General features: G+C 30.2%; 1 protein-coding gene across 3 annotated transcripts; it reads right to left on the minus strand.

Moving 5' to 3' along the window:
* Positions 1–430: 430 nt before the first annotated feature.
* Positions 431–8,878, minus strand: LOC114181875 (ATPase E1-E2 type family protein / haloacid dehalogenase-like hydrolase family protein). Of its 3 annotated transcripts, none has more exons than XM_085672424.1 (11): positions 7,837–8,878; positions 5,938–7,298; positions 4,914–5,027; positions 4,540–4,816; positions 4,234–4,322; positions 4,040–4,148; positions 3,734–3,964; positions 3,481–3,606; positions 2,461–2,569; positions 1,893–1,945; positions 431–1,346 (listed from the first exon to the last, which is right to left on the minus strand). In XM_085672424.1, the coding sequence occupies exons 1-11, from the start codon at positions 8,230–8,232 to the stop codon at positions 750–752; spliced, it is 3,462 nt and encodes a 1,153-aa protein (XP_085528550.1). In that variant the 5' UTR covers positions 8,233–8,878; the 3' UTR covers positions 431–749. The 3 variants fall into 3 exon arrangements, with proteins under 3 accessions (XP_085528550.1, XP_027924291.2, XP_027924292.2); XM_028068490.2 differs by having other exon boundaries at positions 1,893–2,084; positions 2,471–2,569; positions 7,837–8,875; XM_028068491.2 differs by having other exon boundaries at positions 1,893–2,084; positions 2,471–2,569; positions 4,914–5,024; positions 7,837–8,874.
* Positions 8,879–16,574: the final 7,696 nt, after the last annotated feature.

The raw sequence follows: 16,574 nt of genomic DNA on the forward strand, positions 1-16,574 counted from the left end.
TTCCTTATCTTATTTTCAATAATCATAACTTTGTCAATTTCCTTTTTTTTTATCAAGACCTACTATTTGCCCTAATACCTTTATCATCTCTTCTCTCACTTCCTTTATCAAGACCTACTATTTTATATTAATACTTTATCAAGACCTACTATTTGCTCTAATTCCTTTAGAATTTCTAGGTCTTCGCTATCATTTTCAGATTTAGTGATTTTCTCAGGAATAGTTTTTGTTTCTGTCAAAACATTGATCAAAAACATAGACCCAAGCTCTGATATCACATTTAGCCTCTTCATTCTTTGGATCATTATATACATTTTGGACGAGTGTGGTCTTACCCAACCCACCCATGCCCACAATGGAAAGTATAGATGAATGGTTATTGTCTGTTTGAGAAGTAAAGCCAATCAAAGATCATTTCTTTATCCGTATCTCAGCCATGAATAAAGATCATTTGTATATAAAATATATGGTAAAAGATCTATTGCTTCTTCCATTAACAAATACAAAGACCGTTTTCGGTACAACAAATACTCAAACTTTACATAACTAATCTACATCAGGTCACTGCTACACAAATTCTCCTCTCCTAATCTTATAAACAAATGAAAGCCCAAAAGGGAAAAAAATTAAAAGCTATTGGCAATTCTCACTACTTCCATGCCCTTCCCCAACTTAGCAAGAAATCAAATACAATTTCAAGGTCTAAGAATTTCAAGGTTTAAGAATGTATGTTTATAAGCATTCACATCTCACAACTCCCTTTGCTTCAATCTCTCTCTGAGGTGTATTAGTTTTCCCTGGACCTGTTTAGGTAACTCATCATCAGATAAGCCAATTTCAATGCCTTCTACTTGTTCTCTCTGTATAATATCATGGTACATTGGCAGAAACCGACTTTGGAAAGACCTATAGCAGAAATAGGGTAGCAACACACACACAACAACCAAAAGGGTCACTAGCCAATACAAACCACTGGGAGCACATGCTTCCACAAAAACCATGTAAGATGTTGTGGATATTTCTGGAGAGAGGTAGCCATAGACCAACACAAATACATACCAGAAGGCGATGCTGCCCCATATAAAAAAATGTTGTATCCAAGTAAAGTAATTGATGGATAGTGCCATTTGGCAATTCACAGTCCACACCACACATGTATACATTGTCACCCCAAGTATTTCAAAATCAACCACCTTACCATCTCTTCTGAAGGCTTGATTCAACACAGAATTAGTGGTTAAGAAGAAGATCACTAAAGAACTAAGAACTCCATTCAACATCCACCCAAGAATCCGGGGCCAGCTGAACAGGGTGTCTTCTACTCCCTCTAGATATAGAAAGGGATACTGGAATATAGACAAGAACTAATCATTATTTATAATCAAGAACCACAGAAGAAATCACTACACATGTCAGCCAAACAATAGCATTAGAATTTTACACAGTAATTCAGACACAGTAATCCAAGGCATTCAGAGATAACGCTTTAGGAAGAACTCTACAAAGCAGATGTATTCAGACACAGAGAAACTAGAGAAAAACATCTTTAAAAATGTCAAAAAGCATCCAAATCAGTAATGGCATATTTTGAGTGAATGTAGGAACATCACTGCTAGCAAACTCCTTTTTCCATCGCCTTAAGGCAGAGACAAGACTTTTACAAAATGAAATAATGAATATAAACTCTAGTGTGAACATATACTAATTATAAATTATGTATTCAACTCAAAAGCTCCAAGACAAACTGGTAATATAAAGATCCCATAGAGCAAAAAAGTATACAGTTCCTGTCTTATAAGGAGAATCGTATATGTCTATCTTCTGGTTCTTCGATATTCTTTAATACATACAAAAGCAAATTTAATAAAAAAAGAAAAAAGACAATATAGTACCTTTAGGCAAAGTTTGGCAGAAACATCCTGATCAAAAACACCTAGAGCGATTACTGGAAGTGAAGTGAAGAAGACATTGTAAAATGACATGTACCAATCATTGTAAGCAGCTTGACCAGAGAAAGAAGCATATGCCTCAAACCAAAAAAGGGTAAATCCAAATGCAATGTTTTTATAGAAAAAATAGCATATCTGCATAAAAGAATTCAACAAGATATCAGCAGCAATTTTTTGGACAAAGTTGCCTAATTTTTAATCTAAACAAGTGTGATATGGTTTAATGCATTCCCAAACACATGCATTCTTACATAGCAGACAGAAAATTGTGAGATCTTTTTCATCTGGGGACTAAACCAATCTACTCATCTATATAAGAAGCAACTAGAACTTTTTGTAAAACTCAGTTTTCAAGTAATGAAATAAAGTTTCTTTTCTATCCATTGTTATTTCTTGAATTCTGTTATTCCCTCTTTTCTGTTACTTCAGAACATTGAGGAACTAAAGTTGGACTGTGAAACAATTGAATAGGTGAACACTAAATCTTTAAGTGTGAGACATAGATGGATACATGGTTTTACCATCATTGATATACGGCGATAACACCAATGCCCATGTACCAACAAAAGACGTTCCAGAAACCGGAATTGAGCTATAGCAAAATCACTTGCCATTACAGCCTGCAGTCAACATTTATTCACAAATATCAGAAATTGGGACCCTGTCATTCAAACTCAATTCATCATTAGCTTATCATTCAAAAATTGGCATGTACATTCAAAAATGTTAATGATGTTTGTAGGATTGCTGGTTTTGAGTAGTTGTTACTAAAACAAATGTTTTTATATACCTATTACTCGTTATTTGGTGATGGTTTACTTTTTATTTGTTCTTCTTGTGATTGTGATGTAGTTTTAAACAATGACTTCAGTGGGTAGTTATTAGGCAATACAGTTACTTTCATATAAAGCTTATGAGTTTCCCATGGATATGAAACAGTGAAGTTTTCATTTCCTTTGCCTCTGCAGAAATTAAAGTTCTGGATTTCTTTCCTTATTAGATTTAAAAACAGAGAAAAGGTACTAGAAAAATTCAGTAGATAATCATCAATGCTAATATGATAGGGAACACAATTATGTTAAAAACTAAGTACAAAACCACTCAAATTCTAACCTTACAAGTTATTAAACACCTTTGGGGTATTGGGTATTATTCTAGACGTGAAAAAAAGAAAGGGAAGTCATTGTATGGAAAGTAATGGGCAAGATAACCAATTAAACTAGATGCCTTTTAAGAATATTTTTCCTTGAGGTAATGAATAGATGTCAAACCCAACTTGTTTCAGAGTTCATAAAAAGTGTTCAATCCAAAGACTGAGTAATAAGATCACCCCACCGATCACCAAATCCAATGTAGAAAATTAAAACCAACTTCCTTCACAATGCTGAATTTTATGAGTTTAGGCACTATCTACATGGCAATTTGATTGCCTTAAACATATTCATGGGATTTGGCACCTGAACACAGTTTCTGAAAGATAGACGTTTATCCTAACAAGCCTGATGGAAACAATTAATGGCTTTAACATTACCTGCATCCCTTCCGCACCACTAATACCAACTCCAATATCGGCCTCCTGAAGCATGCCAACATCATTTGCCCCATCACCAATGGACAATGTTGTCTTCCCCGTTCCCAATTTTACCAACCTTGTAACCTGCATATTTTTTTGTTTGACATGATTATAATATTTTAACAACCTAAGCTATGATTATACTCAACTACTCAATGAATGTATATTATTTATATGACAGAAATTCAAATTGCACACCCATAGTACTCACACGAGCTTTCTGTTTGGGTGAAGATCGACAACATATGACAGAAGCACAACTAATGGCAAGCTCAAAGAAGGACCTTTCCAAATTCTTGCTAAGAGAATAATCCAAGGACTTCCCATCGATTATCAAGCCAAACCCAGAAGAACTTCCTTTATTTGCATTAGAACTCTCCTTTGCAGAGTTGATTTGTGAGATTCCTTCTCCAATTTGCTTCTTAATGCTTTCAAGAGAAGCCTAAGAAATTTTTGTATCAAAGATCTACAATAGTGAGAGAAAATTAAATTCCAAAAAAATTCTAAGGCCGTGTACCTTTGCTAGAGCCTGTTTGTCCCCTTGTTTTTCCAAGTATAGGATATCTGAGGAATCAAGAGTGATCACTATCTTTTTCATGTCCTTTCTAAGTAAACTGCAAGCATACCTGTACAAAGAAAAGGGTGGAAAATAAGTTCAATTTTACACAACCTTCTCATAGAAAGAATCTAGAACAAGCCATGCTAATGTACCCTATGTTGACAGCAGTTTCCATCTTGTCTCCAGTCAATACCCATAACTTGATTTTTGCCCGTGCAAGCTTTTCAATACACTCAGGAACCTGTATTTCCATGTCGAATAAGCTCTATTAACTAATCAAGAACAAAGGTGTTTAGTACCTCATTTTTTTCCCTGTTTTTGTGGTCTATGTCTGAAGCCAAAGTTCAATTTTTGTCAGAAACTTCTATTTTGTTCTCACGGGGTATATAATTGTTGGAAACTTGCCTTGCAAAGACTTGCATAATTAGAATTAGGAAGATTAAAAACTTTGTACTTACCCCCTTTTGCAGTCTATCCTCAACTGCAGTAGCACCGAGAAGTATCAAATCTCTTTCCATCTTGTCAGCAGCTGCATCCACAAGTGCATCTCGGTCTTCTGTTACAGAAGTTTTGACCTTTGAAAACTCCTTATCCCATAACTTATACTCTTCTTCATCAAGTTCACGGTATGTGACTACAAGGGTTCTTAAACCAGCCTCGGCGTACCTTTTGATATGATCCCTGGTTTCAACCTCAAACTGTCTTCCATCTTTTGAGAGCCTTTCAAACATTACACTGAATATATGCAGCAAAATACACAATTTGATGTAACTACATGCAACTTACTATTAACAACTCCATTATTCAAAAAGCATGGGATAATAATTGAAACCTGTCTGCACCCTTGCTTAGAAGCAATAATTGGTTTTCCACATTCCTCACTATCACTGACATTCTTTTGCGGGAACTGCTGAACTCCAAGACATGCAGAAGCTGGTACACTCTACTAGTCAAAAATTAAACCAACGAACAGTAAATTAAAAACAGATTTTTTAAAATATGAAAATGCAACAAAATTATAATATGATATGAAAAGACTTGTTCAAAGCTTCTTAAATTGGTCTCTCTGCGCGGACCAGATGTATCAAACAGGTCCAAATCTATTGACAGAATTTATCAGAAATAAAGACAAAGAATACAAACTAGAAATGTATACCACTCAATGGCAGTATATGAATCAAATAATTTATAAATTTTCAAGTAGAATTTTCTCTTAGTAAGAGTTATAGATGATTCTTCTATTCATAGGAATTGAATATAGGTACTAAGAGGTTTTCAACAATTCACACACATGTGATAAAAATGATTTTCTTATAGTTGGTAAATTTTGTTTACATTTGTTTTGCTTCTCTTTTTCAAGATATTGAATCTTACGACCTTTACTATTATCCTTTTTCAGCCAATGTTCTTCCAAACAAGAAAGGATTTAATTATTCCCCTCAATCTTTCATCCTAAAAACAGAAACACAGACACTTTCTGAGAATCTTTACCTTTACATGTGCTTTTGCAGAAAGGGAAATTTCCCTACAACTATAACTTTTATCATCCAACAACAGAAAATTCATAATTGAATTTTTCTTTTATGGGTCTTATATGCAATGAAATCAGTTGAATAGATATATGAAGATGTAAACGGAATGGCAAACCAAAACTTTGAAAATCCTGCTATAATTTTGTTTTAGTGAGAATCCTGATAAAACTTTGTTGACAACAGAAGCTGAACTACTCTATTAAATGAAAACTATATAATCTAATCTGAGATGATAACTTTGACCACCAACATTGTGGCGAACATATCAGAAAATGAGGCAGATATGTATAACTAAAACAGACATGGTAAAAGGAGCTAGCCAACCTGTCAACCTTTTTTCCAGTTTCATAATTCAATTCGTGCAATGATATGCTTGTTTGTGTCCTTGCAAAAAACTCAAAACCGAGCTCCCTTGCTGCTATGACAAAAGCTGCTTCATCTGGTGACTCGGCCTCATAGGAAATTTCTCCGGACTCTTTATCTTCATCTGGAATAGCTGTGTGACAAATAGCTAAAACTCGGAAGAATTTCTGTATGAAATCTGGATATGGTTCATTAACCCATTGTCCGTTCACTATGCGCTCGTCTCTAAAATTAAAGCCCTTAACTGGATGCAGAGAATCAACTGACTCATTACTCTGGCCCAAGAAATCAGATGATCCACCATCATCATCAGATTCCCCACCTTTTCCTCTCCTAGCAAGTGCCTTCTCCACTTCTGTCATACCACGACCATATGCAATGCCCCCTATTGAACATTTCACAAACTCCATTGAGTTACATGTCAAAGTACCAGTTTTGTCACTCAATATTGTATCAACCTGGCCAAGTTCTTCATTCAAATTAGACGTGCGTGCATGAGCCGGCCTATCAGATTCTTCATAATACATTTCTTGGTCTTGGTTGATGAAAATGCTCTGCAGAACTTTCACAATTTCTATGGACACGTAAAGTGATATCGGAATTAGATATCCATACAACATAATGGCAGTCAAAAAATGAAGGAGAGCAGCAAGTGTTGCCCTTCTGGGATCATAGAACACAGTTGCATTGTCCGGACGAAGATACCATCTTCTATACCTTCCACCACTAATATCCCTTTTGGTCTCAATACCAAAAAAGACAGAACCAATAAAGGATATCAAAACCAAGGTACTGAAGAGGATGTAGATTATCTTATCCATTTTCCTCTCAATTTTGCTTCTCTTGGACGGAGGATCGGTCGAATTCTGCATAACTTTCGTATCATGGCCGGTAAAGATAACAATGCCATAGATAAAATCAGTGTTTTTCAACTTAGAATCTCTTAACAAGATCTGCTGCAAGGAAAGAGGATATTCTTTACCATCATGTTGTAAAGTTCCAATAAATGAGTACAGATTTTCATTGGGATCCTCACATTTAACCACAGCCCTAAACTTTTGTAGAGATTTTTCATCATGAAGATGAACTGTCACCTCCAAAGCATGCTTTAATTTTAGATTAGTTTCTCCATCAAGATTCATAGTCTCGACATAACAAACCCCATCACCATAGCTTGATGAAAGCAAAAGAAGATCAGCAGGAAAGTATTCATCCTTGTACACTTTAATGATATCACCAACACGGAGTTTCTTCCATCTAGTCTCCGTAAATGTATAATTTCTACCATATACCTGAACCTTTCTGTTGTTTGCCTCTACATCCTGAAGAAATACATGAATGATATGTAGGGTACATCAATGGGGGAAAAAGCTTTCCAGAAAACACAAAGATTTAAAAGAAATCAACCAAAAGGGTGACTCAACAGAACACAAAAAGTCAAGTACATCCTAAGCAAATGACTAAGAGAAAAGAATATTCAAAAAAGGCTAAACAAGTTACATAGGCATATAGCAGAACTTAATTACATGACATAATAATAGTGTGCATCAGAATCATCTCGTAGAATTGAATTGTCTTTTTAAGAATCAAGAAAGATGAAAATTATCAAACACAAATTGACATGTACAAGAATTATATTATACTACATATGTTCAAAGATAAAGGAGAGTTTTGCAATACCCCTTTTTTCCACTTTCCAGAAACAAAGGAGAATTCAAATATAATAATTTTCTAACATTAGAGCATTGTAAGATAAGGAACCTACTCGTTGATCATCTATAGTAACCAGTAAGGGGAAAATTACTCTCGTTTTTCTATTAATTCATAACTTTCATTATACCAAAAACAGAAAACTAATACCTGTTTTCTCCTCCTCCAATCTTCCACAGCTTCCTTGGCCATAGTAGCTCCAATCACAACCAGCAAAGGAGCAACAATACTCAGAGCAGTAAAAGGTGCCAATGGACTAAATGAAACACACGCAACAATGAGAAAGTAGATATTTGCAACCCTTCTGAACTGCTCAAACAAAGACTTGGGGATAAAATTAAAAGCTGTATACTTGGTTGTTGAAACATAATTGCCTCCATAACTCAACTGAACTGCTTCAGGGTTATCTGGATCATTGCAGTACACGACCCTGGAGTACCCTTTCTGCCCAATTTGGGAATGGCCATCTCTGAAAGGAGATTTCAAACAAGAAAAACTGTACAGTTTGCTGAAATGTATCCTCCTTTTGCTTCTCCCTCCCGGCATTTTCCAAATGGGGTGTCTAATTGTGTAAGTGTGTAAGTCTTTTCTCTTCACACACAAAACCCAGTTATTCCTCTACTTCTCCAAGGGATCAAAGAAGCACCCATCATTCATAACCCCGTCAAGCACAGATTTTGATCCTCACCTTCTATGAGCAGAATGAAAGCACCAAAGAACAAGGCCAGAAATTTTAAAAATAATAATAAAAATAATGAAAATTAGGCCAACCCCTTCACCTAAAAATGTCTACACTCAATTAATATGACAAGAACCACCCAACATGGCAAGTCAAAGATAAAACAATGGAAACAGAGAAAAAAAAAGCAAACAAGCTTTGATCCCTTCAAACAAGAACACAAAGCCACAATCACAGCCAAAATGAGCTAGAAAAAGTGTGCTCTGAAATTTGAAAACCCCTTAAGGTAAAACTTTGGGAATTCCTTCCCCTCAATGGAAGCTGCAGATGTCTCTTCCTTGCAAGTCCAACCAAACTGTTTGTGGAGAGAGAAACAAAGAAAGAGAGAGAGAGAGAGAGAGAGAGAGAGAGAGAGAGAAAGGATCAAAAAGTAAGAGCTTGGTATGAGTAGCAGTTAACTTTGCCGCTTCTAAAAGCAAACAAATGAGAGAGACAGAGAAACATTGATAGAACCGACTACCGAGCTGGTCATTACTATTAGTTTAGTATTCTGCTAAAATTTACTGTCTTTCGCTTCGATTCATTCACCAAAGAAAACATGACAAAAATAAAAATAAGTAGACCGAAAAACAGGTGAATAATACTGAATAAAAAAATAATGACAATAATAGAAACAGTATAATAGTATAGTGTACCCTTTGTTTGCATGAAGAAGAGTAGCACTTAGATGGAAAAGTTGGTGCAATCCACAAACACTTTTTGACGTTTTTGTTTGTTGCTTTGTAACACGTGTTGTTACATTGACAACAACAAACCCTGATGATACAGATAGATACTTCTTCCTTGTCCTCTGTCACAAACTCTCACTCATCTCCTCTGGTTAATATATTTTAGTGCCTTCATTCTACTTTTTCAATATATTTTATTGCCTTCATTCTACTTTTTCTCATTTTTCTTATTATTATTTCAACAATTTTATCATCATATCTTTTCCAAATTCTATTAATAAATACTCTTAATCAAGAAACTCAGAGAGAGACAGAACCTTATTCCAATGGTATATTTTTATTTACTTTACTGCTTGGTTAAATTATTCTTTGGTCTGTGTTTTATTAATGAAAATATAATTTTGTCTCTTGATTTGTAAAATCATAACAATGGCATGTTGATTCCTACAGTAGTAAGAAACAAGAAAAGGAGTCACCATCATCCCAGCCATGAAGAAAGAAAACTGGAAATGGACATGCAAAGTGATAACGTTTGGATATGAATAGAAACTTCCAAAAGTTACCATGACAAGTTAAGGGCATGTGACCCTGCACAACCTCACAAGTCTAGGGCATGTGCCTCTGCATCTTCTTCCATTAATATGTTGGGAAATCAAATTAAACCCTTGTCATTTGCTGCTTCCTACTCCAATATCCAACATAAATAAATAAATATATATATATATATATATATGTAAAGAAAATATTAGAAATCAAAAGGAAAACTTTCAGAATTTATTGTAGATGTAACACAATGAATTTGAAGAAAACATTTCTAGCTGTTTATACTGATTTATGCAGATTTACATGAAAAGGGAACTGTGAATTCTTGCTCCACTTCACTCCTCAAAAAAGAAATGAAATAAGTTGATAAAAAGAAAAAATAATAGACAATTTCATTGAATCTCCTTCTCGTATAATTTTTTAAATGTGTATAATTTTCTAAAAACACTATTTGTTATTTAGTGAATCTTATAATTAACATAATATATTTTTTATTTTATCACATTTATAAAATATTTCTTTCATTTTTACTGCTTTTTCTTAATTTCAATAATTTTACTCTTTACTTTATTTGTCTATCTTTTTTTTCACTCTCTAATTAAACCAAAGCTTACTCTAAAATTATATATTCTTAAGTATATTTATGTTTTATAGTTCAGTTCTTTAGATTTAGTATTTAAAAGTTAAAAATGCTTTTTTTTTCAAATTTAAAGGACTAAAAAGTTTTAAGAAAAATAAAAGGCAAAACAAGATTCATCTAAAACTTTAGAAACTTAAGCGATTTTTTTAAATTAGGGTAGACTTTTGGAATAAAAGTATTTTAAAAAGTATGACGTTAATAACACCTAGCCAGCAATTATTTTTGCTTTAACTTTCCCGTGGATATTGTGGCAGAGCTTTTCCATTTTTATTATATACTTTTGAAAAGATTTTTTTTTTTCATTTTTCACGATTAATATTTTTAATATTTTTTTCATATCTCTTCACTTTTTCAGACGAGGTTTAACTTTTCATTGTATTTTAGGTATGAAGTTTGCTATACTTTATAGTTAGTAGTTGGATTAAGACATAATTAATCACAATATAATATAAGCTTTTCATACTATATAATAGTTTAAAGAGATAAGGAATTTCTCCGGTGGGACCTACCCTAGACCTAAATCACAACAACACAACACAACCTTCATAAAGTTAAGTAAGCATTGCATTCATGGTCATATAGAAAAATAGTAGAAGGTATATAAAATAAAATAAAAAATTAAACATAAGCATTTGGGATTAAACCATGATATAAAACCTTCATAAAATATCATTTTTTGATATAAAAATTCATAAAAAATCCATTTTTTGATATAAGTGTTGTATTATAGAGAAATAAGAATAGAGTTATTATGTGTGTAAGAATTGAGGAGGAGAGTAAGTAGTAATGGTGACATGTGGTCCTGTCCTAAAATTGAGGGCAACTTGGCAGTTGGTACCTTTGAATAGGGTTGGAAAATTCCCAAACATGGCATGACACATGCTATCAGCCCCATCATGGCCACCTTTCTCTCAAACAAACACCAATGGTTATCCTTTTATTCTCTACATTACATACTAGATGTGTTCAAGGAATCTAGATACACATGTTATATATTCTTAATTTATATATAAGATCAATTGCTTATATACGTATTTTTGTAATTTTTTAATTTTTGACATTGACTTTTATTATAATTCATGAAATCATAAAAAAAAATGGGTTAAATATGTTTATGTTTCTTAACTTTAAGTGAAATTTGAAATTAGTCATTTTTGAAACTTTGGTTCAATTTAGTTTCTCAACTTTAGAACTGTGTGAATTTAGTCATTTTCAACCAGATTTTGTTAAGTTTATTTAACGTTTCAATCAGATTTCATGATAATATTTGAATTGTTTATACAGTTTGACACATTTTCGCTTCAACATTACCTAAGAAGCTATCATGAAACGTGTTTGAAACGTCAAATAAATTTAATAAAATTTTGTTAAAAAAACTAAATTTATATATTTCTAAAGTCGGTAGACTAAATTAGGTCAGAGTTTAAAAGAAGAACAATTCCAATTTTCTTAAAATTAAGAAAATATATATATATATATATATATATATATATATATATATATATATATATATATATATATATATATAACCTAACCTTAAAAACAATATGCAAGTTTGACTATCATGTTTTCTTTGTAATATATTCAAATAGTTATCTAATTTAACCGAATATGTATTTAAGTTCGATTAAATTGAAAAAAAAGTATATTATTTTAAATGTGACTTTAACTCATTTTTCTTAATTTTTCTTATTTGTAGGTTAAGTAATTTAAAGTAGATTTATATACGATTTATCAATATTAATTTTTTATATATTTTTTTATTATGATTATTTATTTCTTTTAGTTAAATAAATGAACATTTTTAAGTTTTTTTAAATATTCGATAGTATTTAAATATTTTGAATGTTTAAATTATTTATCCATCTAACTATATGAGCTAACATCTTTAGTTTTACTTACCGGCCTTTATAATATTACTAATCAAAATAAATTTTATTAATATTGAAGTAAAAAAGTGTCAAATAATATAAATAACACAAATACTATTATAAAATGTGTTTAACGTTTTAAACATGTTTTTTGACTATATTATTGAAGTGAAAATATATCAAACAATATAAACAACTCAGATGTTATCATAGAATGCATTTGAAACAAAACGTCAAATAAACTTGATAAAATTAATTTAAAATAACTAAAATCCTAACATTTATAAAGTTTCGAAGAGAAACTAATTTCAACTTTTGCATAAAAACTAATGAATCAAAAACATATTTAATTCTAAAATTTATATTAATACATGTATATACTATTACAAAATAAAGATATTTTGATATATTCTTAAATAAAACAATTGTCACTTGATAATTAATAAGTTAATTCTTTATTATAAATTTTAATTAATTTAAAATCATATATTATTATATTATTAGAGTAAGTTATGTTGACTTGACGGTTTATTTTTCTTAGATGTTAAATTATTATTGTTATTATAAAAAGTAGGGTTTGCATCATTCAGCTTTAAGTTCATGATGCTATTGACCCATTTGCTCATTAGATGTGTAGACAAGACATTTTGCCGTCCTGGAATTTGTCACTTTGGTTATTGTGTTTCGTTGAACTTAATATTATTTTCATGTTCTATTATTAAATTTCAAATTAATTTCTAATTAAATCTATATCTTAAATTCTAATTAATTAGAAATTAATTAAAATATAATAATAATAAAATAATTGTGAGAAATTAATTTAAACTCTAATCTATAAATTAATTATAAGTTTTTATTAATAATAAATATTATTTTAGATATTAATAATTTTTAATTTATAAAATAATGTTTAATTTAGTCAATATAATAATTCATTAATTTTCATAAATTAATTATTTAATGATTTTTTACAATGTTATATACCAAGTTATTTATTTAGTACAATTTTATCTCTTATATTCTTCACTTCCATTTATATTTCTCTCATATGAAACACTTCCATTTTTCTTAAATTTTTTCTTTTCATTTTCTCTTTTCCGAATTTCTTTTTCAAAATGTATTCATTGAAACGATGAAATTTAATAAACAATAAATATGATGAAGGTACTAGGCAGTAAATGTGGTGATAAGAGAGCCACGTGTACATATGACCCACTTTACATGTAGGGCCACGTCAGCATAAATTAGGGTTGTAGTAAAACGTGTCAAACCCTACAACGTACAAGTAAACCTGTCACAGACCCTCCTCCTCCTTATTATTATTTTTTTCATTATTTGTGTATCAACATTAATGGTAAAATTTTATTATGTTAGATTAATAATAATTACTGAAATTAATTTATGATATAATTGATGAAAAGTAGCAAAAAAAAAATGAAAAGAATATATAATCGAGAAAAGACGAAAAAAATAATAATAATACAGTGCTTGTTACACTTCAATGGTTGGCCATTTATTTTCTTTCTGTATAAAGAAATTAATGTGCATATTTATATGGTTGCTTGTTTATATTGCAAAAGTGAAAGAAATAATAGAGAGGAAAATGACATTTTCTTATTACATTATGGATAGACAGAGACGTGGTATTTATCCATAATTTAATGAATAATATATATGGTATGGTAGAAAGAGAGAAAATAGAGATAATATTGAAGAATTTTGTTCATTTTTAGAAGCATGAAAAGTATAATATTAAATGAACATGATTGAAATTATTGATAGATATATTCTATAAAGTGACACAAGTTTGAAACCTTGGAACACACATTGTGCTGTGCATGATGTCTTGCTTCAAATCATGTTAATAAGAAGAATTTTGTGTGGCGTGTCGTTTTTGGTTTTCAAACATTTTGGTCTCTAAAATGTTTTGTATTCTTTGGTTATGTAGTTAGCACAAGTTATTCCTCTCTTAAGGGGAAAGTGTATATTCCCCATGTGACACAAAGAGAAAAAAAAAATTATTAAATCTTTTGAGAGAGGGTCATTGGATAGATATAACACTAATGAAACATAACATAAATTTACACATAAGAGATTGATATCATTCTTAATCCAAAATTTTAAGATAATGGGTTTATGGGTCTTGATGCTTATATGATATTTCACTTTCTTACTTTTACTCAATATAAAATTTAGACTTACACTTGAATTTTTAACAAAATAAATTCCTTTATGTAATTATACGCAGGCTTATAAATAAAACATTTATAAATAAAACATTGTCACACCTATATGAACCAAAGGTTGGTTATACAACCATTTTATAAATTGGAAAGGCTTGTTATTTTGTTTTAAACAATTTCGTGTTTTTTTATGAGAACTTATTTCATAGCATTTATCAATTTTAAATTTTATATAAGAAAATATAGAAAGCCTTCAAAGTATAGTAAATCAATCATATATATTATGATTAATTTTCGTTCAATTATAATACAATATAATTTTATACAAATTGTAGATCGGGCATTTGCTTATTTGTTGATAAGGAATATATACAAATTATAAATTATAATTTAGGTTGTTATTATAATTGACAATTTAGGCTAATCGTATTATTTGTAAATTGATTTTTATCATGTTCATGCAATAATAATGAAATTTTCAAGATAGTTTGCTAAATAAAATTTTATACATAAGATATATTTCAATAATATGTGAAATTATATTATTTCATCATTTATAGGTGTATCAAAAGATTATCAACATTCGAGATTTTTTTGTGTGAAACAAAGTGCTAATTACGAATAATAAATATTAATATCGGCAAAGAACTGATCCATTGAAAATCTCATGTGAATCTTCAAATTTTTAAATGAGGGTAATAGCTCAAAATGTAAATAATGGTCCCAACTTTTCTTTCACCATATTACCGATGTATTCTCAACAAGAGATATAAGTATAATATTTCCAAAACACTAATAAAATTTTTCATATTTTATAAGATTTAAAAAGTATATTTATAAGAAAAGACTTTTTTTATATTTTTTTCAAAAATTTTAATTAACATATAATTCCTTCATATATAATTATTTTTTATAAAATTATAAAATTTATAAATATTTCTTACGAAATTCGATGAGAAAAGTGTTTTATACAAAATATTTTTTACAAAAAATTAGTACCAATTAAAAAATATTTTTCATAATAAATTTATAAGTATTTCTTACTAAAAAATTTAAAAAACTAAATTGACAAAAAATATTTTTTTTTTAAGTAATGAAAGTTTGGTACACATGTAATAAACAAAAAAGTTAACAATGAATGTATTCTTAAAATAAATGAGATTTATATAGAATTTATAAAAAAAATTAGTCTAATCCTAAAAAGCTTCAATGACAATACAATTCACTAAAGTTGTTATATATTGTAGAAATTAGAGTAGAATTTTGGCAACAATAATTAAAGTTGGGTATATGGAAACGCATTTGGCTATGGCTAAGAAGTCAATGATCGTGGGCTCAAATGGATTATTGGGTGGTTCAAATGTTTAGGAATGTGTCTAAAGTGAGGTGGTTGGAATTTTTTTTGTGGTGGATAAACATGCACACCTCTTTCTTTTTCAAAATCACATTATACTAATTATTGCATAATATCACATTCCATTCACCCTTCATGGACCAAATCCTTGCTCTTAAATACACTTTTTTAGATTATTTTCTTAATACTAAAAAAGTGTGTAAATTTTCTAATTCATACAAGTTTTACTTGTATTATTGGTTTTCTCTCTATTGGATCTTTCTATTTAGTAATAATGTTTCTTGTAAAAATTGTCAAATTTGAAATTTATCACTAGCTATTAATACTATAACCAATCACAAGAGAGAAAAGTAATTTTGAATTTTAACAACTATTTATTTGAAAATTGTAGTAAAAGAATTATTTGTTTTTTTTATTAAAATTACTTTCTATTAGTTTTCATAGCCATTAGGAATGTTTTATTTAGATGTTTAAGTATTTTGTAGTCTTAACCTTTAGCATAATAGTTTTGATATTCTTTGGTAATTTACTATATATATATAATAGTACACTTTGAATTGTATGAAATCTTGAATGTATTGGTATGTTGCAGGTTATTGGATAAGCCAAAAAACAAATCCTATATTTAAAAAAAAAATAGGCTTATTACACGATTCATACACTAACCAATGTAATATACACGATTTGTACATGACCAAGAGATATTACATCGGTTCATACATTAACCGATGTAATATCTCCCTTCGCCTGATACAACACCAGTGAAATAACCTATGTAATAGGAGATAAATAACTAGTGTAGTATCACTTTTTTGTATTAGTGAGAAATACAAATGAAGGAAGATGATAATGAAAAGGAACGAGACATGAACCTAATAAGAGGATAATGA

This window comes from Vigna unguiculata, chromosome 4 (assembly GCF_037176805.1).
Source record: "Vigna unguiculata cultivar grain cowpea cultivar isolate G323 ecotype 2 chromosome 4, ASM3717680v1, whole genome shotgun sequence".
Lineage (NCBI taxonomy): Eukaryota > Viridiplantae > Streptophyta > Magnoliopsida > Fabales > Fabaceae > Vigna > Vigna unguiculata.